General features: G+C 28.5%; 1 protein-coding gene across 1 annotated transcript in view; it reads right to left on the bottom strand.

Moving 5' to 3' along the window:
* side-IV (sidestep IV transmembrane protein) overlaps window positions 1-25,932 on the bottom strand; it is a 475,641-nt gene that overhangs the window by 93,195 nt on the left and 356,514 nt on the right. The window contains exons 4-5 of the mRNA XM_088044905.1: window positions 7,907-8,017; window positions 7,207-7,410 (exon numbers count right to left, since the gene is read on the bottom strand). Coding sequence (XP_087901031.1) covers window positions 7,207-7,410; window positions 7,907-8,017 — 315 coding nt within the window. The remainder of the gene's footprint in view (window positions 1-7,206; window positions 7,411-7,906; window positions 8,018-25,932) is intronic.

Here is a 25,932-nt window from a genome sequence, read left to right as displayed (position 1 = left end):
TACATTTTTAACAGGCTGTGGATTTTAAACATATGTCAACTTCTTTCTCAAATACTGTCAAATCTCCCAAATATTTAGTTTTTGTACTTAAAAAAGCTGCGATAATGTAAGCTACTAAATTAAATTTTTTCCCAAGCCCACTGCCCTCTTAATTTTAGGTTAAATAAATAGTTAGAAATGAATTGACTGTTAAATGGCCTCGCGTCTGAAGAAATCCGCATGCAACCGCTAGATTGATCGTAAAACGGCAAACTTCATTAATTATCCCTTTGCGGTAATTTAAATGTGTGAAATGCATTAAACCCCAATCTCCATCGCAAGTAAATGGTTAAAATTTGAGTGATATTAATCATTTTTTGCAAATTAAGTACATCCTGAGAATGGAAGGGTTTCCGCCCGAGGTGTGAAGATAAATTATTGAGTCGGCAAAGAGGTGTGTGCTCTCAATACGAAGGAATTCTCAATTCCGGCAATCAATTATAATTTCTCACAAAAGCACGTTGCTACTTCAAAGATACAAAATGATTACTCTAAAAAGGAGTCCTTCTGGGTGAGAACCGTCAGATGTTTGCTTCTTTCCCAGACGCGATCTACAATAGAAGGAAATATCTACAAAAAACCAATTGAATAAAAATGTTTATTCCTGCTTCAGTGCGCTCTAAATAAATCTGATAAAGCAGAAAACACTCACATATTGGAATTGAACAGACAAATGTACGTGTCAAATTCTTATTAAAAGCAATCGGTTGGAGGAATTACATCGAGGTGCCGGAATAAAAGAAATCGGTTTAACCGGACGAGAGGAGCTGCTCCCGGATGATAATCTCTATGTGAGGGAAGATTTAGGACCTGCTGGATCACTTGTTATTAGTAATCTTCTCGGGATTAGTGTTATTGGAGACTATTATTTCTGCTGAGACTCTTTTGACGGAAATAGATTGTTCATTACTGTAATGGACGACTCACAAAAGAACTATAACCGGAACTTCTCTTATATTTTAATAACTGTCATTTGTACTCGTTAGTGTCTTCTTTTATGACCACCTATTAACTCCAATGATAAAAATCATCTGGAAGCTGATATATTAAGTGGCTGCGGCGTTTTCTCTCCTCACGATTAAAACGTTTGGCGAATTCTATTGCCGTTTGTTTTATTTCAACGACATCGGGCCACAATGGTTTTCCGGTTTGCTTGAAAAGATCTCGTTTCCGACGGCTAGGGAGAAAGGGGCTGTTATCTCATGTGGAAATGTTCGCACTTGTGATTATTTATTAACGCGGCTGAGGCTTTTCTTGTATGCAGGAGTAGATTGCAAATTACTCCATTTCTGGATCGAGGCCTCCACACATGGAAAATTGATCGAGCAAAACCGCATCTATCGATTTATCTACACTTAATTTTTCACAAAGGGATTAAATTTTAACACTTCTTAGTATCGATTTTTCATCAGAGCCAAGGCTTAAAACTTGGAGTTAATTATTAATGTGATTTGGTGGGAATAACTTCAGCTCATTTCGAGAATTATCTGAATGTACGATTGTGGCTCAGCCATGCATATTAAAACATTATAATGTTATTAAGCTCTTTGTTTCTCTCCACAAATTTAAATCGTAATAAATGAAAACCAGAAATTATATTATTATGCACATTTTTTAACAATAGGCACATGTACCTAGTAATAGGCCGCCATCAAAATTATTGTTGTTTGTCAAAACTCTAGAATCTATATTTTCAATCAAAGAAATTTCGCAACCAACTGAGGACGAGTTGTTCGATCAATCGCACGATATTAATTTTCTTTATTCTCTTGAGATTTAATAAACAGCTTAAAATTAGTATCTTTCTCGAATTATTTTTGTGACATTAAAATTGTTGATGTTGCAAATTTTCGTCAAAATATCGGAGATTTTTGATTGGTCTAAAAAATGAAAATTTTTAAAATCTGTGCCATCTTAAGTTTGATTGGTGTGACACTAAATTGTCAAAATTGCAAATTTTAGACTAAAATATCGGAGATTTTTGGTTAGTCTTAAAAATGAAAATTTCTAAAACTAGTGTCTTTTGCTTGATTCGTTTGAGAGTTGGTGGACATAATAAATGATTGAAATTGCAAATTTTTGTAAAAAATGGTAAAGATTTTTGATTGGACTTTAAAAAGAAAAATTTTAAAATCTGTGTCTTCTGCTTGCTATATTCTATGGAAATTTGCCGGAACTAATAAACAGCTACAATAAACTAACAACATCTTCACAAATTTAGTTCGTATGGCACTAATATTGTCGAATATGCAAATTTTCAAAACAACGTCGGAGATTTTTGGGTGGTCTTAAAAATTAAAATTTCTAAAATTAGTGCTTTTTGCTCTATTCTTTTTCGATTTGGTGGAGTTTATAAAGAACTCAAAATTAAAAACCTCACTAAATTTGAATGGTGTAGCATAAAAATTGACAAAATGACAAATTTTTGTGAAAAATGACGGAGATTTTTGGTTGGTCTTAAAAAGAAAAATTTTCAAAATCTGTGACTTCTGGTTTATTGTTTTTAGATTTGGTGGAAGTAATGAACCACTCACGCTTAGTAACTTCCTTAAATTTACTTGGTTATGGCACGAAAATTGTAAAAATCGCAAATTTTCGAAAAAATGTTGAAAAATTTTGGTTGGTCTTAAAATGAAAATTTTCTAAATTTGGCTCTTTTGCTCTATTCTCCTGCGATTTAGTGGAGTTAATAAAGAGCTCAAAATTATTAACCTCTCTAAATTTAAATAGTGTAGCACAAAAATTGGCAATTGGAGATTTTTGGTAGGTCTTAAATCATTTTTTTTTTAAATCTGTGTCTTTCGGTCTATTCTTTTGAGGTTTGGTGGAGTTAATAAACAACTCAAAAAAAGTAACCTTTCCAAATTTAATTGGTGTGGGACTAAAATTGTTGCAAATTTTAGTCAAAACTGTCGAAGATTTTTGGTTGGTCCTAAAAATATATTTTTTTTAAATGTGTATTTTTTGGTCTACTGTCTTGAGATGTAGTGGTGGAAGTAGTAAACCACTCAGAGTTAGTAACCTTCCAAAATTTAGTTACTACGGCATAAAAATTGTAAAAATAGCAAATTTTTGAAAAAATGTTGGAAATATTTGGTTGGTCTTAAAAATAAAAATTTCCTAACTTTGTGCCTTTCGCTCTATTCTTTTACGATTTCGTGGAGTTGATAAAGAACTGAACGTTAGTAACCTCCCTAAATTTGAATAGTATAGTACAAAAATTGTCAAAATGGAAAATTTTTGTACAAATTGTTGGTGATTTTTGATTTTTCTTGAAAATAGAAATTTCTAAAATTTGTGTTTTTTGCTCTATTCTCTTAAAATTTGATGGAGTTAATAACCAATTCATAAATGGAAACCTCTTCAAATTTAGTTGGTATCGCACTAAAATTGTCGAAATTCCAAGTTTTCTAAAAAATGTTAAAAATTTTTGGTTGGTCTTAAAAATAAAAATTTCCAAATATTGTGCCATTTGTTCTATTCTTTTGCGATTTCGTAGAGTTGATCAAGAACTCAACGTCAGTAACCTTCCTAAATTTGAATAGTGTAGCACAAAAATTGTCAAAGTGGAAAATTTTTGTTCAAATTGTCGGTGTTTTTTGGTTGGTCTTGAAAATGAATATTTCTAAAATTTGTGTTTTTTGCCCTATTCTTCTGCGATTTGGTGGAGTTAATAAAAGCTCAAAATTAGTAACTTCCCTAAATTTAAATAATGTAACACAGAAATTGTCAAAATGGCAAATTTTTGTAAAAAATATCGAAGATTTTTCATTGGTTTTAAAAATAATTATTTTTAAATTCTGTGTCTTTCGGTCTATTTTTTGAGGTTTGGTGGAGTTAATAAACAGCTCAAAAAAAGTAACCTTTCCAAATTTAATTGGTGTGGCACTAAAATTGTCAAAGTTGCAAATTTTAGTCAAAACTGTCGAACATTTTTGATTGGTCCTAAAAATAATTTTTTAAAAAAATTGTGTTTTTTGGTCTATTATCTTGGGATATGGTGGAAGTAATTAACCACTCAGAGTTAGTAACCTCCCCAAATTTAGTTGCTAAGTCACAAAAATTGTGAAAATAGTAAATTTTTGAAAAAATGTTGAAAATTTTTGGTTGGTTCTGAAAATAAAAATTTTCTAAATTTGTTCATTTCGCTCTATATTCATTTGCGATTTTGTGAAGTTGATAAAGAACTTAACGTTAGTAACCTTCCTAAATTTGAATAGTATAGCACAAAAATTGTCAAAATGGAAAATTTTTGTACAAATTGTTGGTGATTTTTGATTGGTCTAGAAAATGGAAATTTCTAAAATTTGTGTTTTTTGCTCTATTATTTTGAAATTTAGTGGAGTTGATAAACAATTCAAAAATGGTAACCTTCCCAAATTTAGTTGGTATCGCACTAAAATTGTCGAAATTCCAAATTTTCTAAAAAATGTTGGAAATTTTTGGTTGGACTTAAAAATGGAAATTTCCAAAATTTGTGCCTTTTGCTCTATTCTCTTGCGATTTCGTGGAGTTGATAAAGAACTCAACGTTAGTAACCTCCCTAAATTTGATTAGTATAGTACAAAAAATGTCAAAATGAAAAATTTTTGTACAAATTGTTGGTGATTTTTGGTTGGTCTTGAAAATAAAAATTTCAAAAATTTGTGTTTTTTGCTCTATTCTCTTAAAATTTTATGGAGTTAATAAACAATTCATAAATGGTAACCTCTCTATATTTAGTAGTTTGGTTGGCTCAAGAAATAAAAACTTCTAAAATCTGTTTTTTTTTTCGATTTTCTTGGGATTTGGTGGATTTAATAAACAACTTAAAGTCAGTAACCGATTCAAATTTGGTTGATATGACACTAAAATTATCGAAATTGCAAATTTTCCAAAAAATGTTGGAAATTTTTGGTTGGCTCTAAAAATAAAAATTTCTCAAATCTGTGTCTTTTGTTCGATTTTCTTGGGATTTGGTGGAGTTAATAAACAACTCAAAGTTAGTAATCTCCTCAAATTTGGTTGATATGGCACTAAAATTGTCGAAATTGCAAATTTTCGAAAAAATGTTGGAAATTTTTGGTTGGCTCTAAAAATAAAAATTTCTGAAATCTGTGTCTTTTGTTCGATTTTCTTGGGATTTGGTGGAGTTAATAAACAACTCAAAGTTAGTAATCTCTTCAAATTTGGTTAATATGGCACTAAAATTGTCGAAATTGCAAATTTTCGAAAAAATGTTGGAAATTTTTGGTTGGCTCAAAAAATAAAAACTTCTAAAATCTGTTTTTTTTTCGATTTTCTTGGGATTTGGTGGATTTAATAAACAACTTAAAGTCAGTAACCTATTCAAATTTGGTTGATATGACACTAAAATTATCGAAATTGCAAATTTTCCAAAAAATGTTGGAAATTTTTGGTTGGCTCTAAAAATAAAAATTTCTCAAATCTGTGTCTTTTGTTCGATTTTCTTGGGATTTGGTGGAGTTAATAAACAACTCAAAGTTAGTAATCTCCTCAAATTTGGTTGATATGGCACTAAAATTGTCGAAATTGCAAATTTTCGAAAAAATGTTGGAAATTTTTAGTTGATCTTTAAAATAAATTTTTTTTTAAATCTTTTTTTTGCCCAATTCTTTTAGAAATTCGTGGAGTTGATAAAGAACTCAACGTTAGTAACCTTCCTAAATTTGAATAGTGTAGCACGAAATTGTAAAAATGGAAAATTTTTGTACAAATTGTTGGTGATTTTTGATTGGTCTAGAAAATGGAAATTTCTAAAATTTGTGTTTTTTAATCTATTCTCTTGAAATTTAGTGGAGTTAATTAACAATTCGAAAATGGTAACCTTCCCAAATTTAGTTAGTATCGCACTAAAATTGTCAAAATTCCAAATTTTCTAAAAAACTTTTGGTTGGACTTAAAAATGAAATTTTCCAAAATTGGTGCCTTTTGCTCTATTCTCGTGCGATTTCGTGCAGTTGATAAAGAACTCAACGTTAGTAACCTCCCTAAATTTGATTAGTATAGTACAAAAAATGTCAAAATGAAAAATTTTTGTACAAATTGTTGGTGATTTTTGGTTGGTCTTGAAAATAAAAATTTCAAAAATTTGTGTTTTTTGCTCTATTCTCTTAAAATTTTATGGAGTTAATAAACAATTCAGAAATGGTAACCTCTCTATATTTAGTAGTTTGGTTGGCTCAAAAAATAAAAACTTCTAAAATCTGTTTTTTTTTCGATTTTTTTGGGAGTTGGTGGATTTAATAAACAACTTAAAGTCAGTAACCTATCCAAATTTGGTTGATATGACACTAAAATTATCGAAATTGCAAATTTTCCAAAAAATGTTGGAAATTTTTGGTTGGCTCTAAAAATAAAAATTTCTCAAATCTGTGTCTTTTGTTCGATTTTCTTGGGATTTGGTGGAGTTAATAAACAACTCAAAGTTAGTAATCTCCTCAAATTTGGTTGATATGGCACTAAAATTGTCGAAATTGCAAATTTTCGAAAAAATGTTGGAAATTTTTAGTCGATTTTAAAAATAAATTTAAAAAAAATTTTTTTTTGCCCAATTCTTTTAGAAATTCGTGGAGTTGATAAAGAACTCAACGTTAGTAACCTTCCTAAATTTGAATAGTGTAGCACGAAATTGTAAAAATGGAAAATTTTTGTACAAATCGTCGGTGATTTTTTGTTGGTCTTGAAAATAAAAATTTACAAAGTTTGTGTTTCTTGTTCTATTTTCTTAAAATTTGATGAAGTTAATAAACAACTCAAAGTTTGTAACCTTCCGAAATTTAGTTGGTATCGCACAAAAATCAAACACAAACTTCCTAAATTTTGAGTTTAAATTTTGGGACATTTCGGAAGTTGGTGAAACGTCAAGTTTTAACTGTCATCAAAGAAAGTTTGTATTGGATAAATTTCATAGTTTTTACCAGCAACTGACAGAAGTACAAATTCACCTGTGCTTTAAGGAGTTTCTTAAAGCATCGGAAACAATGCGATAATGTAGCTCTTAAAGCATCGAATTAGAAAAAGTACGATTTTAGTCTTTCACTACATTCAACAGAATTCGAGAATACCACAATCGTCTTTCGGAAAGAAGAAAAGTAAAAACAACAAAGACGTGACCTTGAACAGATGATCCAACTAGTTGGCGTAAAATCCCTTAGTAATACTTACAATTAATGTCTAATACAGCTACTCTTGTCTCAGGTGGCACCAGATTATTATTACTGGCCTGGCAAATCAGTCTTGCATGTAAGTGTTGGCGCCCAACATTTGGAAATGTGAGATGATTGACGGCTATTCCGTCCGATCTTATCTCGTACGAATCGTCAATAATCGTGTTTTCGAGGAACCACGTGACCTTTGGCCGTGGTCGACCTGAAAAAAAATACAAGATGAATAAACCATAATTCTACAAAATTCAATAAATAACTAAACTAAATATGTATGAGAAAACGCGAAAATTTGTGAGCGTTAAAAACTGACCGCGAGCATGAAAAGAAGCGATCGATGGTCCGTGTGTGTGTGCAATATGTGTAGCAAATATTAGATCCGATTGGAGACAAATTGTGTTTGTCTATGTGTGTGTCTGCTTTAATTAACATCCATAGTTGTTTACCGACTTTAACCAACGCTAAATCGTGTTTCCATTATGAAATTTTATGTTCGTTTCATTGAAATAATTAAATCGATGTCGTTTTGTATCGGACACAATATTTTACAGCAAATCAAATATTCAAATGGTGGATAAAAGTCGCTTAAAATTCTGAATAATTTTGAATAATTTACAGCGCTGTGCTCTTATTTTTACGTGAAATACGCGGCGTTTTTATGTGTCGATACGATGTTTCGAAATTTACAAACTGTCACTTACCTCCCTTTACTTCGCAGAGTAAATTAACGTCCGAACCTTCATTATACGGTCCTAATAAAATCGTCTTGTCTACCCTCTTGTCATCGTAAATGTGTATTTTTTCGGGAGGCACTGGAACAAAATTCATTTTTAATTACTGAATTTATAGGAGGGTATAAATTACGGAAAAGGTAACAGAAGTATAAAAACAGGAAAAAGGTGGGCGGTGGCGAACGGGAATATGGACATTAAAACGGGAGCTGTTTGGAGAAAACATTAAATTAACGGGTTCAAAAAATAAAATTGGGAAAGTTTTGGATTAAAAAGGTAAAGGCAGGTTTATTAAAGTCTGAACACGAGAAAGGGGTTTTACGGGAGGCGGAATTATAGCTTCGCATTCTCGCATATTGCCGCTGTTTGGAAAATTATATCCGGGAAAAATTTTGGTTTTTAAATTTTAAAATATAAATTAAATTAAAACTTCACAGACTTCAAAAATATTCAAACAAAAATCATAAAAAAATAAATAAATTAAAAAAAACATTTTAAAATTTTTTGGCCGTTTCTAAAAATTTTGAAATTTGACAGACTTCATAAGCGTCCCAGTGCTAGTCCAATAACTAAATTTTAATCTCATAGCACTCAATTTCTCACATTTATTTAATTTAATTGGAAATATTTATTTGGGATTTAAGATCTAAATTTTAACTATTTTATTTTTTGTATTTTTAAATGAAATTTAGCAGACTTTTAAACGAGTCATAAAAATTAAATTCTTTAAATTTCATTGTTCTAGCATGACAGGTATAAAAATTATAGAATTTAATTGAAAATTTCGGAATTTTATAAGTTTACACAAACTAAAAATTTTAAATTATTTTTTATTGTCTCAAAAACGTGAAATCGGATAGTTTTTGTAGTCATACTATTTCGTAATTTTGCCCGGACAATGAACAGGTGTGAAGTAGTAACAATTAGTACAAATTTAAATTTTTTACTTCTCAAACTTCCGAGATTTAGCAGAAATTGGTTAAGACATTTTGACATTTTACAATTTTTTTTTATTTTTATCTATTTATTAGCTGTTTTTTTTCGTTATAAAATTTTGCAATTTGACACAATTAATAAACGTGTTTTAAGTAGTGAAGCATCAAATTTCATTGCTCTACGATTTAAATAACCGAAGTTATATAATTATAAAAAAACGGTGAAAATATTTTTCTAATAAAAAAAAAAATTCAAAATTCTCAATTTGGTCATAAAATTTTGCAATTGTGTATAGTTCAATGCTATCAATTAATCTAAAACAGTAATGTCTCCAAATTTGATTACTTTACTGCTTGAAATGCAAAAAATCTTGGATTTTCTTGCTCCATAATTTATCGATTTGGAGGTAATAAAAAATTTAAAAATAGTCTAGACTTATATGCCTGGAGCAATAAATTTTAATGGAAAAGATTGGATCATTTTGGCTTGAAAATAAAAACTCAAAATTTTAAATTTTTTGTTTGCTTCATAATTTTGCGAATTAGTGGACTTAAAAAACGTCTTAAAAGTTAAAATTTGTCAAATTTGACAGCTATAATCCTAAATTACCAAAGTTAGGAATGTTAGTAAAAATAGGTGGATAATTTTGGTTTAGCTTCAAAATAAAAAATTCAAAATATTTACATTTTTTGCTCTATAATGTTGCTATTTGGTGGAATTAATAAATGACTTGAAAATAGTAATCTATCCAACTTTGACAGCTATTGCTCTAGAATTGATAGATATACGAATTTTTGCTTCACAATAAAAAAAATAAAATTTTATATTTTTTGCTCTATGATTTTGCGATTTAGTGAAATTTGTAAAAAAAAATAAAAATAATAATCTGCCTAACTTTGACAGCTACAACACTAAAACTGACAGAGTTACAAATTCTACTAAAGAATATTGAATAATTCTGATTCATCAGCTTCCAAATAAAATATTCAAAATTTTACATTTTTTGCTCTATGATTTGATTTTGCGATTTAATGAAATTGGAAAATGACTGAAAAATAACGACGTGTTTAATTTTGACATCTATAACACTAAAATTGCCAAAGTTACAATTTTTTATAAAATATACTGGATAACTTTGGTTCAGCTTCACAATAAGTAAAAAATTAAAAAATTTATATTTTTTGCTCTCTGATTTTGTGATTTGGTGGAGTTAATAAACAACTCAAAAATAAGAATTTGCCCAATTTTGACTGCAGTAACACTAAAATTGACAGAGTTACAAATTTTATTATAAAATACTAAATAATTTTGGTTCAGTTTCACAATAAAAAAAATAAAATTTTACATTTATTGCTCTATGATTTTGCAACTTGGTGGAGTTAATAAATGACTCCGAAATAACGATTTGCCCAATTTTGACAGCTGTAACACTAAAATGGACAGAGTTACAAATTACTAAAGAATATTGGATAATTTTGATTCAGCTTCCAAAGAAAATATTCAAAATTTTACATTTTTTGCTCTATGATTTTGCGACTTAGTGAAATTTGTAAAAAATTTAAAAATTTTAAACGAGTCATAAAAATTAAATTCTTTAAATTTCATTGTTCTAGCATGACAGGTATAAAAATTGTAGAATTTAATTGAAAATTTCGGAGTTTTATAAGTTTACACAAACTAAAAATTTTCAAAATTCTTTTTTATTGTTTCAAAAACGTGAAATCGGATAGTTTTTGTAGTCATACAATTTCGTAATTTTGCCCGGAAAATGAACAGGTGTGAAGTAGTAACAATTAGTACAAATTTAAATTTTTTACTTCTTAAACTTCCGAGATTTAGCAGAAATTGGTTAAGACGTTTAGACATTTAACTTTTTTTTTATTTTTATCTATTTATTATCTGATTTTTTTGGTTATAAAATTTTGCAATTTGGCACAATTAATAAACGTGTTTTAAGTAGTGAAGTATCAAATTTCATTGCTCTACGATTTAAATAACCGAAGTTATACAATTATAAAAAAACGGTGAAAATATTTTTCTAATAAAAAAAAAAATTCAAAATTCTCAATTTGGTCATAAAATTTTGCAATTGTGTATAGTTTAATGCTATCAATTAATCTAAAACAGTAATGTCTCCAAATTTGATTACTTTACTGCTTGAAATGCAAAAAATCTTGGATTTTCTTGCTCCAGAAATTATCGATTTGGAGGTAATAAAAAATTTAAAAATAGTCTAGACTTATATGCCTGGAGCAATAAATTTTAATGGAAAAGATTGGATCATTTTGGCTTGAAAATAAAAACTCAAAATTTTAATCTTTTTTTTAATAGGTGGATATTTTTTTTTTAGCTTCAAAATAAAAAATTCAAAATATTTACATTTTTTGCTCTATAATGTTGCTATTTAGTGGAGTTGATAAATGACTTGAAAATAGCAATCTATCCAACTTTGACAGTTTTAGCTCTAGAATTGACAGAGATACGAATTTTAATATAAAATGTAGGATAGTTTTGGTTCAGCTCAGCTTCAAAATAAAAATTCGAAATTTGGTATTTTTTGCTCCACAATTTTGCGATTTGGTGGAATTGTAAAACGACTCAAAAACAACAATCTGCTCAATTTTGACAGCTATAACACTAAAATGGACAAAGTTACGAAGTTTTAATCAAAATGTTGCATAATTTTAGTTTAGCTTGAAAACAAAAAAATCGAAATTCTACATTTTTTCCTCCATAATTTGGAGATTTGGTGGAGTTAATAATCGACTTAAAAGTAACAAGCTGCTTACTTTTGACAACTTTAATACTAAAACTACCAGAGTTACGAATTTTATTAAAATATATTGAATAAATTGGGTCATTTTGAAAATAAAAAATTCGAAATTTTACAATTTTTGCCCCATAATTTGGCAATTTGGTGGAGTTATTAAACGATATTAAAATATTAAGCTGCATAATTTTGACAGCTATAACTTTAAATTTATCAGAGCTACGAATTTTAATAAAAAATGTTGGATAAATTTGAATAATCTTTAAAATTTTTTGCTAAATAATTTTGCAATTTGGTGAAGTTAATAAACGACTTAAAAGTAACAATTTGCTTAATTTTGACAGCTATTACACTTAAATTGACAAAGTTACAAATTTTAATAAAAAATATTGGATAATTTTAGTTTCGCTTAATAAAAAAATCAAAATTTTAAATTTTTGCTCTATATGTTTGCGAATTGGTAAAGTTATAGAACGATTCAAAAATAGTAAACTGTCCAATTTTGAAAGCTAGAAAACTCAAATTTTACAGAGTTACGAAAATATTGAATAATTTTGATTCTGCTTTAAACAAAAATTTAAACTTTTACATATTTTGCTCCATAATATGGCGATTCGGTTGAGTTAATAAATGACTTAAAAATCTAATTCTGCCAAATTTTGACAGCTACAACACTAAAATTGACAAGATTTCAAATTTTAATAAAAAATATTGGCCAATTTTGGTTCAGCGGAAAAACAAAAATTCAAAATTTTACATTTTTTGCTCTACAGTTTAGCGATTTGGTGGAGCTAATAAACGACTCTAAACTAGTAATCTGCCCAATTGTGACACCTATAACACTAAAATTGACAGAAATACGAAATTTAATAAAAAAAAATGTTGAATAGTTTAGTCCAGCAAAAAAATTCAAAATTCAAAATTAAACACACAAACTAATATGAAAAAAATGGTGGATGCGCCACTTTTCATCCCAACAAAAGGACATAATTGTTGGAGCTTTCGATCAACTCATATTCATACTTATTTAAAAAAACGCATAAGCTCTGTTACAATTTGCCTCTATTTCACCGAACACGATAATTTATGTCAGCGACTGATTTCCCCAATAATACGAAACCCGAAGAAAGAAAAACACACGCGCGTGTTCATTAAAATATGCAGATGTAGATATTTCCAGTAACTGATGCTTCCTCTGTACTGCAATTCCACTTGTGAAACTTGCACATGGCAGTATCAAATTTGCAGCAAACTTCCCGAACATTATAAATGTAGTAAGTGGTTTCCCCCTAATTTTGCGTCTCAATTCAATTAAAGTTTTCCGGTTATAACCTGCTTGGCGTTCAAACTATCATTCGATTGTTCGTAGTTAAATTGAATTCAATTGTGGAAAACAAAGCCATCGAATTAGCCATAAATTATTTCGATCGGTAATTTGGCAAAGTTTGGGCGTGGCCGCACTGCAAATGCGATGGTGCACTTCGAGGGCGAAGTTTCCATCCACAATGCAGCTCTTATCAGTGGCGTGAGATTGCAGCTCCTTGGCTTATCAGGGTCGTCCGAGCCTATTGATCAGAAATAATTCAATTAATCTGATTAATAACTCGCTCTGTAATTCCCCGACGTAATTTTGTAAAACCGGAACTCTAATTGACTGTAATTATAATGATGGAAAGACGGGAATTCACCCGGAAAAATTCCAAATGGGGGTCGATCGACCGGAGCTTGGATAAATATTTCACTCATTTCTAACATTTGCTATTTGAATAACAAAATTAGTTATGAACAGTTGTTTTGTGTTTTAAAATTAAATTTGGCAGACTTTAGACGTGTCATAAATATTAAATTTTCTAAATTTAGCATGACAGGTCTAGAAATTGTAGAATTTGATTGAAAAGGTTCATGCAAACAAAAAAATTTTGAACATTCTTTATTCATTTTTGTTTTCGGATACACCGAGTTTCATAAGGCAAATTTTAAGGCACAAATCCAAGTTTTAGAAAGGATGAGTGCCTTAATGACCTTATGATCAAGCTTTCTATACTATTCTTCCAAATTTGTTCTTGTAACAGAGCAATTTTCGCTATTTTCGCATTCGTTTTCAGTGCTATAATATCCTATTGCGATATGGAATGCTATAATAGCTTTGCTTCCATAGCAACTTGAGAAAAATTTAGCAGAATGTGGTAAAAATATTTTGTCAATACAAAATTTTTTTGGTCCGAAAATTTTGTAATTTGGCATAATTAGTAAATGTGTTTTAAGTAGTAATGCATCAATTTTTTTTGTTTTATCATTCATACTACCAAACTTATAGAATTTTCAACATGGGTCAAAATATTTTACTAATTAAAAAATAAAAACTTTCTTTTTGCTCATAAAATATTGCAATTTCGTACAGTAAAGAAACAAATTTAAAGTATTAATGTCTTCAAATTTGATTACTGTACTGCTTAAACTTCAAAAGTTACAAGATTTCGCTGAAAGTGCTTAATATGTTTTGCTAGTAAAAAAAATAATAAATTTTGACAGCTATAACATTAAAATTGACAGAATTACAAATTTTATTAAAGAATATTGGATGATTTTGGTTTACCTTTTAAATAAAAAAAAACAAAATTTTCCATTTTTTGCTCTATGATTTGATTTTGCAATTTGGTGGAATTGGTAAACAACTAAAAAATAACAACCTGTTTAATTTTGACATCTATGACACTAAATTTGACAAAGTTATAATTTTTAATAAAATATATTGGATAACTTTGGTTCAGCTTCAAAATAAGTAAAAAATTAAAAATTTCATATTTTTTGCTCTCGGATTTTGTGACTTGTGTGGAGTTAATAAACGACTTAAAAATAACAATTTGCCCACTTTTGACAGCTGTAACACTAAAATTGACAGAGGTACAAATTTTACTAAAGAATATTGGATAATTTTGATTCAGCTTCAAAATAAGTGAAAAATTAAAAATTTTATATGTTTTTGCTCTCTGATTTTGCGATTTAATGAAGTTAATAAACGACTCAAGAATAGTAATTCGCCTAATTTTGACAGCTATAACACTAAAATTGACAGAGTTACAAATTTGACTAAAGAATATTGGATAATTTTGATTCAGCTTCCAAAGAAAATATTCAAAATTTTACATTTTTTGCTCTATGATTTTGCGACTTGGTGGAGTTAATAAACGACTTAGAAATAACAATTTGCCCAATTTTGACAGCTGTAACACTAAAATTGACAGAGTTACAAATTTTACAAAAATATAGGATAATTTTGATTTAGCTTCCAAAGAAAATATTCAAAATTTTACATTTTTTGCTCTATGATTTGATTTTGCGATTTAATGAAATTGGAAAATGACTGAAAAATAACGACGTGTTCAATTTTGACATCTATAACTCTAAAATTGCCAAAGTTACAATTTTTATAAAATATACTGGATAACTTTGGTTCAGCTTCACAATAAGTAAAAAATTAAAAAAAATATATTTTTTGCTCTCTGATTTTGTGATTTGGTGGAGTTAATAAACAACTCAAAAATAACAATTTTCCCAATTTTGACAGCAGTAACACTAAAATTGACAGAGTTACAAATTTTATTATAAAATACTAGATAATTTTAGTTTAGCTTCACAATACAAAATTTTAAATTTTACATTTATTGCTCTATGATTTTGCAACTTAGTGGAGTTAATAAACGACTTAAAAATAACAATTTTCCCAATTTTGACAGCTGTAACAATAAAATTGACAGAGTTACAAATTTTACTAAAAAATATAGGATAATTTTGATTCAGCTTCCAAAGATAATATTCAAAATTTTACATTTTTTGCTGTATAATTTGGCGACTTAATGGAGTTAATAAACGACTCAGAAATAACAATTTGCCCAATTTTGACAACTGTAACACTAAAATTGACAGAGTTACAAATTTGACTAAAAAATATTGGAAAATTTTGATTCAGCTTCCAAAGAAAATATTCAACATTTTACATTTTTTGCTCTATGATTTTGCGACTTGGTGGAGTTAATAAACGACTTAAAAATAACAATTTGCCCAATTTTGACAGCTGTAACACTAAAATTGACAGAGTTACAAATTTTACAAAAATATAGGATAATTTTGATTCAGCTTCCAAAGAAAATATTCAAAATTTTACATTCTTTGCTCTATGATTTGATTTTGCGATTTAATGAAATTGGAAAATGACTGAAAAATAACGACGTGTTCAATTTTGACATCTATAACTCTAAAATTGCCAAAGTTACAATTTTTATAAAATATACTGGATAACTTTGGTTCAGCTTCACAATAAGTAAAAAATTAAAAAAAATATATTTTTTGCTCTCTGATTTTGTGATTTGGTGGAGTTAATAAACAACTCAAAAATAACAATTTTCCCAATTTTGACAGCAGTAACACTAAAATTGACAGAGTTACAAATTTTATTATAAAATACTAGATAATTTTAGTTTAGCTTCACAATACAAAATTTTAAATTTTACATTTATTGCTCTATGATTTTGCAACTTAGTGGAGTTAATAAACGACTTAAAAATAACAATTTTCCCAATTTTGACAGCTGTAACAATAAAATTGACAGAGTTACAAATTTTACTAAAAAATATAGGATAATTTTGATTCAGCTTCCAAAGATAATATTCAAAATTTTACATTTTTTGCTGTATAATTTGGCGACTTAATGGAGTTAATAAACGACTCAGAAATAACAATTTGCCCAATTTTGACAACTGTAACACTAAAATTGACAGAGTTACAAATTTGACTAAAAAATATTGGAAAATTTTGATTCAGCTTCCAAAGAAAATATTCAACATTTTACATTTTTTGCTCTATGATTTTGCGACTTGGTGGAGTTAATAAACGACTTAAAAATAACAATTTGCCCAATTTTGACAGCTGTAACACTAAAATTGACAGAGTTACAAATTTTACAAAAATATAGGATAATTTTGATTCAGCTTCCAAAGAAAATATTCAAAATTTTACATTCTTTGCTCTATGATTTGATTTTGCGATTTAATGAAATTGGAAAATGACTGAAAAATAACGACGTGTTCAATTTTGACATCTATAACACTAAAATTGCCAAAGTTACAATTTTTATAAAATATACTGGATAACTTTGGTTCAGCTTCACAATAAGTAAAAAATTAAAAAAAATATATTTTTTGCTCTCTGATTTTGTGATTTGGTGGAGTTAATAAACAACTCAAAAATAACAATTTTCCCAATTTTGACAGCAGTAACACTAAAATTGACAGAGTTACAAATTTTATTATAAAATACTAGATAATTTTAGTTTAGCTTCACAATACAAAATTTTAAATTTTACATTTATTGCTCTTTGATTTTGCAACTTAGTGGAGTTAATAAACGACTCAAAAATAACAATTGCCCAATTTTGACAGCTGTAACAATAAAATTGACAGAATTACAAATTTTACTAAAAAATATAGGATAATTTTGATTCAGCTTCCAAAGATAATATTCAAAATTTTACATTTTTTGCTGTATAATTTAGCGACTTAATGGAGTTAATAAACGACTCAGAGATAACAATTTGCCCAATTTTGACAGCTGTAACACTAAAATTGACAGAGGTACAAATTTTACTAAAGAATATTAGATAATTTTGATTCAGCTTCAAAATAAGTGAAAAATTAAAAATTTAATATTTTTTTGCTCTCTGATTTTGCGATTTAATGAAGTTAATAAACGACTCAAGAATAGCAATTCGCCTAATTTTGACAGCTATAACACTAAAATTGCCAGAGTTACAAATTTGACTAAAGAATATTGGATAATTTTGATTCAGCTTCCAAAGCAAATATTCAAAATTTTACATTTTTTGCTGTATAATTTGGCGACTTAATGGAGTTAATAAACAACTCAAAGATAACAATTTGCCCAGTTTTGACAGCTGTAACACTAAAATTGACAGAGGTACAAATTTTACTAAAGAATATTGGATAATTTTGATTCAGCTTCAAAATAAGTGAAAAATTAAAAATTTAATATTTTTTTGCTCTCTGATTTTGCGATTTAATGAAGTTAATAAACGACTCAAGAATAGCAATTCGCCTAATTTTGACAGCTATAACACTAAAATTGACAGAGTTACAAATTTGACTAAAGAATATAGGATAATTTTGATTCAGCTTCCAAAGATAATATTCAAAATTTTACATTTTTTGCTGTATAATTTGGCGACTTAATGGAGTTAATAAACGACTCAGAGATAACAATTTGCCCAATTTTGACAGCTGTAACACTAAAATTTACAGAGGTACAAATTTTACTAAAGAATATTGGATAATTTTGATTCAGCTTCAAAATAAGTGAAAAATTAAAAATTTAATATTTTTTTGCTCTCTGATTTTGCGATTTAAGGAAGTTAATAAACGACTCAAGAATAGCAATTCGCCTAATTTTGACAGCTGTAACACTAAAATTGACAGAGTTACAAATTTGACTAAAGAATATTGGATAATTTTGATTCAGCTTCCAAAGAAAATATTCAAAATTTTACATTTTTTTCTCTATGATTTTGCGACTTGGTGGAGTTAATAAGCCACTCAGAAATAACAATTTGCCCAATTTTGACAGCTGTAACAGTAAAATTGACAGAGTTACAAATTTTACTAAAAAATGTAGGATAATTTTGATTCAGCTTCCAAAGAAAATATTCAAAATTTCACATTTTTTGCTCTATGATTTTGCGATTTAGTGAAATTTGTAAAAAATTTAAAAATACTACTCTGCCTAACTTTGACAGCTGTAACACTAAAATTGACAGAGTTACAAATTTTTAATTAAGAATGTTTTATAATTTTGCTTCAGGTTGAAAGTAATTTTGTAATTTTGCATTATTTGCTTCATAATTTGGCGATTTGGTAAAATTAATAAACGACCTAAAACTAGCAATCTGCCTAATTTTGACAGCTAAAACAATAAAATTGACAGGAATACGAATTTTAATAAAAATGTTGGATAGTTTAAAAATGTTGGATAGTTATAGTCCAGGATGAAAATGAAAAATTCAAAATTTTCCACAATTTGGAACTCGCAACTTAGTGAAGTTAATAAACGACTTAAAAGTAGCAATAGGTCTAAATTTGACCCTTTTCAAATTCTAATTGACTGTAATTATAATTATCAAAAATTATCAAAAATACAATTTATTCGTTTCGATTTAATCATCGCTCTGATGATGGTAGCATTGCAATCAAAACGCGCGTCAGCATTTTTTGACGAACTTTGGTATTTGGGAATAAATTGTATTTTTGATAATTTTTGTCAACACGAAGATTTGATTCAATAATTTTTTTTGTAATTATAATGATGGAAAGACGAGAATCCACCCGGAAAGTTTTCAAATGGTGGTCGATCGACCGGAGCTTGAATAAATATTCGACTCATTTCTAACATTTGCTATTTGAATAACAAAATTAGTAATTGAAAAGTTTGATATATTGCCTGCGGCTATGAAAAAGCCGCCTCCAAAGCGAACCGAAAACTATATCCAAAATGATAAGCCAACCCGGAATTCTTTTGTATCTCGAACCGACGAAGATAAAATGTAAATCACAGCACATCATCTCATTCCGGGAACGCAATTTAAGTTTTATACGATAAAAGATTTTTTATCAATACACGGAAGAATCCCACTAATTGGATTTATGCGTGCGCCCATCAATCAGATCGATGCGACAAAATTTATCGATTCTCAGCGCCCCAATTTATCAATAAGACTATGTTAAACAAATTCGACGGAAAAACGGAAAGTTTAAGTGGAACCGAGGTAAGCCTGAAACGGGTCCTGGCAGTCCTACGAACAGTTTAACCGGGAAGAATGATGACACTAGAAATTGTGGGATAAAGGATGCCGGGATACGAGACGAACCGCAAGGGAAACGGCCGATATACAAGTTGGCTCGTTCACTTCCTGTCGTCTTCCGGTCTGTATCTCCTCGAAAATCTGTACAACTCGAGGGCCCTCTTAGATCATTTCTGCATTGTCTCCACTGCCCCCCAAAATCCGAACTTAATTAGTTATTTCTTCAATTTCAAGAACACTTTTCGTATAAAAATTTAGTAACGTCTAATGTGTTAAGCTTCCAAAGAAAATATTCAAAATTTTACATTTTTTGCTCTACGATTTTGCGATTTAGTGAAATTTGTAAAAAAAATTAAAAATACTAATCTGCCTAACTTTGACAGCTACAACACTAAAACTGACAGAGTTACAAATTCTACTAAAGGATATTGAATAAGTCTGATTCATCAGCTTCCAAATAAAATATTCAAAATTTTACATTTTTGCTCTATGATTTGATTTTGCGATTTGGTGAAATTGGAAAATGACTGAAAAATAACAACGTGTTCTATTTTGACATCTATAACACTAAAATTGCCAAATTTACAAATTTGTATACAATATACTTGATAACTTTGGTTCAGCTTCAAAATAAGTGAAAAATTAAATTTTTTATATTTTTTTGCTCTCTGATTTTGTGATTTGGTGGAGTTAATAAACGACTCAAGAATAGCAATTCGCCTAATTTTGAGAGCTATAACACTAAAATGGACAGAGTTACAAATTACTAAAGAATATTGGATAATTTTGATTCAGCTTCCAAAGAAAATATTCAAAATTTTACATTTTTTGCTCTACGATTTTGCGATTTAGTGAAATTTGTAAAAAAAATTAAAAATACTAATCTGCCTAACTTTGACAGCTACAACACTAAAACTGACAGAGTTACAAATTCTACTAAAGGATATTGAATAAGTCTGATTCATCAGCTTCCAAATAAAATATTCAAAATTTTACATTTTTGCTCTATGATTTGATTTTGCGATTTGGTGAAATTGGAAAATGACTGAAAAATAACAACGTGTTCTATTTTGACATCTATAACACTAAAATTGCCAAATTTACAAATTTTTATAAAATATACTTGATAACTTTGGTTCAGCTTCAAAATAAGTGAAAAATTAAAAATTTTATATTTTTTTGCTCTCTGATTTTGTGATTTGGTGGAGTTAATAAACGACTCAAGAATAGCAATTCGCCTAATTTTGAGAGCTATAACACTAAAATGGACAGAGTTACAAATTACTAAAGAATATTGGATAATTTTGATTCAGCTTCCAAAGAAAATATTCAAAATTTTACATTTTTTGCTCTACGATTTTGCGATTTAGTAAAATTTGTAAAAAAAATTAAAAATACTAATCTGCCTAACTTTGACAGCTACAACACTAAAACTGACAGAGTTACAAATTCTACTAAAGAATATTGAATAAGTCTGATTCATCAGCTTCCAAATAAAATATTCAAAATTTTACATTTTTTGCTCTATGATTTGATTGTGCGATTTGGTGAAATTAGAAAATGACTGAAAAATAACAACGTGTTCTATTTTGACATCTGTAACACTAAAATTGCCAAAGTTACAAATTTTTATAAAATATACTTGATAACTTTGGTTCAGCTTCAAAATAAGTGAAAAATTAAAAATTTTGTATTTTTTTGCTCTCTGATTTTGCGATTTAATGAAGTTAATAAACGACTCAAGAATAGCAATTCGCCTAATTTTGAGAGCTAATTATTTATTTCTTCAATTTCAATTACAATTTTTTTCCAAACACCAAATTTTTACAAAAAATGCTGACGCGCGTTTCGATAGCAATGCTATCATCATCAGATCGATGATTAAACTAGAAACTAACAAATAATTCGTCCTTATATACTAAAAACTTGTCGACGCGCACCCTTTGGCGCAAGTAGAAGCGAGTAGAGAGAGGAGGAGGGGATGAGGCCGTTGTCTGAGTTCATTATTACATTTTTGTTCCTAAATATTTCTAGACTTTCATAAATGTCTAGAAATTTACAATTATTTACATTTTTAATTAAACGAAGACAACTTTCATCAATGTGGTGGTCATTGTCAAAAACATATTGGGCAACGCTTGATTTTTGAAACCTTCCAAATTTGAGATGAGCTTGATGCTCTTTGAACATTTTTAAAATTGACCTTCGTGTTTGCCCAATATATTTCTGACCACAATCTTTACATTTAATTTCATAAATCCCCGACTTTTCTGTTGTTCCTATTCGGTCTTTTGGATTACCTAGGAGGCTTGGACCCGAAGTAAAAACTACTTTGAGATCCAAACCTTGGAAAATTCTTTCCAGTCCCTTTGTCACTGAAGGTGAGTAAGGGATGGTGACAAAAGAAATCTTCTCAGGTGTTTTCTGAAAAGTAGAACATTCATTGACCAATTTCTAAGATCTAAATTTTTTAACAATTTTATCAACAATGTTGGAGTCGAAACCATTACACCTAGCAGCATCTTTAATTGATTTTAATTCCTTTGTAAATCTGAATTTGTTTAATGGAAAATTCAAAAGCCTGTAAACAAGAAAATTTAGACTTGCCATCTTATGTTGAGGACAATGATGGGAGTCTGCAGTGATGTAGCGAAGAGTACTGGTTTCTTTCCTATAAACATCAAACTCTAATCTGTTCTTATTTTTAATTACAATTGTGTCTAAAAATGGAAGTTTTCCGTCTTTCTCTATTTCGCAAGTGAATTTTATCGTTGGATAACGGTGATTTATTTTGATGTGGACGACATTTTTGCCATTTTTATACAAACAAGTCAAATATTGATGACTTTTTAGTCGCTCTGATGATGATAGCATTGCTATCGAAACGCGCGTCAGCATTTTTTGTAAAAATTTGGTGTTTGGGAAAAAATTGTAATTTTAATAATTTGTCAACACCAAGAATTGATCCAATAAATTTTCTTCAATTTCAAGACCACTTTTCGTATAAAAATTTAGTAACGTCTAATGTGTTAAGTGCGGGCGTTCAATTAACTCGCGAAAATAACTGAAGTAAAAAGAAGCACGTAAAATTTTTATGGGTTAGCTATAAAAGAGTTATTGCACTAACAAAAGAAATGTCCGGGTGAAATAAAAATAAACTTTCCTACATTATTTCTTATGTCTATAAAGTTATCTGTGTTTGTTTTGGTCCATTGTGGATTTTCTAGCGGTTTATGAGACTTGCTTCAATTTAAGACGACGGAAACTTCGGTTCAGGACTCCTGGGATTGCTTCAATCAGGCAAATTCTTACTTTAATTTCTCGTGTTTTTCGATTGGAATTTGGCTGACTTTATAACTGAGCCAAAAAAATCAATTCTTGAAATATCATTCTTATGACATTCCGATTGTCCGAGTAATAAAATTTGTTTTTGGTCCATAAGTAAAATTTTGACCATTTGGCAGACTTTATAATTATGTCAAAAGAGCGTAACTATTCAAATTTCATTGTTTTAGCATCACAATTATTAGAGTTATGGAATTTATTTTCAAATTCTGACAATTTTGGGTTCATCCAATCAATACAAATTTCTAAAATTCTTGTTTCTTGCTCTAAAATTTTGAAATTTTGCAGACTTTATAAACGTGTCAACAGAATTTAAGCTTCCAAATTTTGTTGTTATAGAATCAGGATTATTAAAGTCATTGAGTTTATTTTGATATTGTAGCACTTTTAGGTTAGTCCTATAGATAAAAATTTCTTAAAATTCTTGTTTTTTGTTATAAAATTTTCAAATTTGGCAAACTGTATAAGCGTGTCAAAAGACTTAAAACCTCCAAATTTCGTTGTTATAGTGGTACGATTATCAGAATTATAAAAATTATTTCCAAATTTTAGCGATTTTGGATTTCTCTTCTAATATAAATTTCTAAAATTTTTGATTCTTGTTATAAAATTCTGAAATTTTGTAGACGTAATAAGCAGGTTAAAACAACTAAAACCTACAAATTTCGTTGTTATAATAGCACGATTATAAGAGTTATGGAATTTATTTTGACATTCTAGCACTTTTCGGTTTGTTCCACAAATAAAAATTCTAAACTTTTTGATTTTTGTTCTCAAAGTTTAAAATCAAGCAGACTGTAAAAGCGAGTCAAAAAAACTAAAGTGGGCAAATTTTGTTGTTATACTAACACAATTATAAAATATATAGAATTCATTTTAATATCCTAGCACTTTTGGGTTTGCCTCATAAATAAAAATTTCTAAAATTCTTGATTTTTGTTCTAAAGGGTTGAAATTAAGCAGACTTTATAAGCATCTAAAAGAACTTAAAACTTATAATTCTCGTTGTTATAGCATCACAATTATTAGTTTTCTGGAATTTATTTAGGATTTGTAGAAATTTTGGGTTTGCCTCATAAATAATTATTTCTAAAATTTTTGATTTTTGTTCTAAAGTTTTGAAGTTTAGCAGACTTTATAAGCATGTTAAAAGGACTAAAGCTTCTAATTCTCGTTGTTATATCATAACAATTATTAGTTTTATGGAATTTATTATGGTTTTCCAGCACTTTAGGGTTTGCCTCAAAAATAAAATATTCTAAAATGTCTGTTTCTTGTTCTAAAATTTTGAAATTTGGAGGACTTTATAAGTGTGTCAATACAACTTAAACCTCTAAATTTCAATGTTGTAGCATCACTACTATAAAAGTTATGGAATTTATTTCCAAATTCTGGCAAATTTTGCATTTGCCAATAAATAATTTTTGTTCTAAAAAATTGAAATTTAATAGACTATAAGCGTATTGAAGCAACTAAAGCCTCCAAATTTTGTTGGTATAGCATCACGATTATCAGAGTTAAAAAAATTTCACATTCTGGCATTTTGAGGTTCGTCGCATAAATCAAATTCAAAATTTCTAAAATTCTTGATTTTTGATCTAAAGTGTTGAAATTAGGCAGACTTTATAAACATCTAAAAGAACTAAAACTTATAATTCTCGTTGTTATAGCATCACAATTATTAGTAATTTATTTAGGATTTGTAGAAATTTTGGGTTTGTCTCATAAAATTATTTCTAAAATTCTTGCTTTCTGTTCTAAATATTTGAAATTAGGCAGATTTGATAAACGTTTCAATACAACTAAAACCTTCAAATTTTGTTGTTACTGCATTACGATTATACGAGTTATGGAATTTATTTTGATATAATAGCACTTTTGGGCTTGTCCTATAAATAAAAATTTCTAAAATTCTTGATTTTTGTTCTAAAGTTTTGAAGTTTAGCAGACTTTATAAGCATGTTAAAAGAACTAAAGCTTCCAATTCTCGTTGTTATATCATAACAATTATTAGTTTTATGGAATTTATTATGGTTTTCCAGCACTTTAGGGTTTGCCTCAAAAATAAAATATTCTAAAATGTCTGTTTCTTGTTCTAAAATTTTGAAATTTGGAGGACTTTATTAGTGTGTCAATACAACTTAAACCTCTAAATTTCAATGTTGTAGCATCACTACTATAAAAGTTATGGAATTTATTTCCAAATTCTGGCAAATTTTGCATTTGCCAATAAATAATTTTTGTTCTAAAAAATTGAAATTTAATAGACTATAAGCGTATTGAAGCAACTAAAGCCTCCAAATTTTGTTGGTATAGCATCACGATTATCAGAGTTAAAATGCCAGAGGTTCGTCTCATAAATCAAATTCAAAATTTCTAAAATTCTTGTTTTTTGTTCTAAAATTTAAAATTTTGCAGGATGTAGAAACGTGTTAAAGCAAATACAAAGCTCTAAATTTTATTGCTATGGCGTAAAGATTATTAGAATTATGGAATTTACTATCAAATTCTGACATTTTTATGTTCGCTCCATGAATAAAAAATTCAAAAATTATTTGTGTTCTACAATTTTGAAAATTAAGAGTCCTTACAATGCAGGTTTGTCAAACCTAACAATTAAAAGTTTGTTAATTGGGCGTTTAAATTACTGGAGTTCCTTTTACAATATTTTCGAAGTTTCCAAATTATCCAAAAATTTAAAATTTCTAGAATCAGTCGCTTTTGCTATAACTTGTTGAAATTTTGCACAATTAGTAATTAGATATAAATTAATAATTTTCCAAAATGTGACAGCATTGGTGTTGGAAGTACTACAGTTACAAGCGTTGATAGTTTTTTTTGGAAATTTTTGATAAATGCAAAGAGTAAAAAATTCCGAAATTTGCCCTGTTTGATTTACAATGTTCCAATTTGACCTAGTTAATAAACAACTCAATGATACTAACCTCTCTAAAATTAACTAATATGAGTGTCATGTTTCACTTACAACCTTGTAATTAAGCACGGTTAATAAGCAGTTTTTAATAACTAATATCTTTAAATTTGGGTGACTTGGCATTAAAATTAACAGAGCTACAA

This window comes from Gnatocerus cornutus, chromosome 1 (assembly GCF_029298725.1).
Source record: "Gnatocerus cornutus isolate USDA-ARS CGAHR chromosome 1, icGnaCorn1.1, whole genome shotgun sequence".
Taxonomy (NCBI): Eukaryota; Metazoa; Arthropoda; class Insecta; order Coleoptera; family Tenebrionidae; genus Gnatocerus; species Gnatocerus cornutus.
The sequence above is the reverse complement of the archived record's forward strand: the minus strand, read 5'-3'. Positions and strand labels throughout refer to the sequence as shown.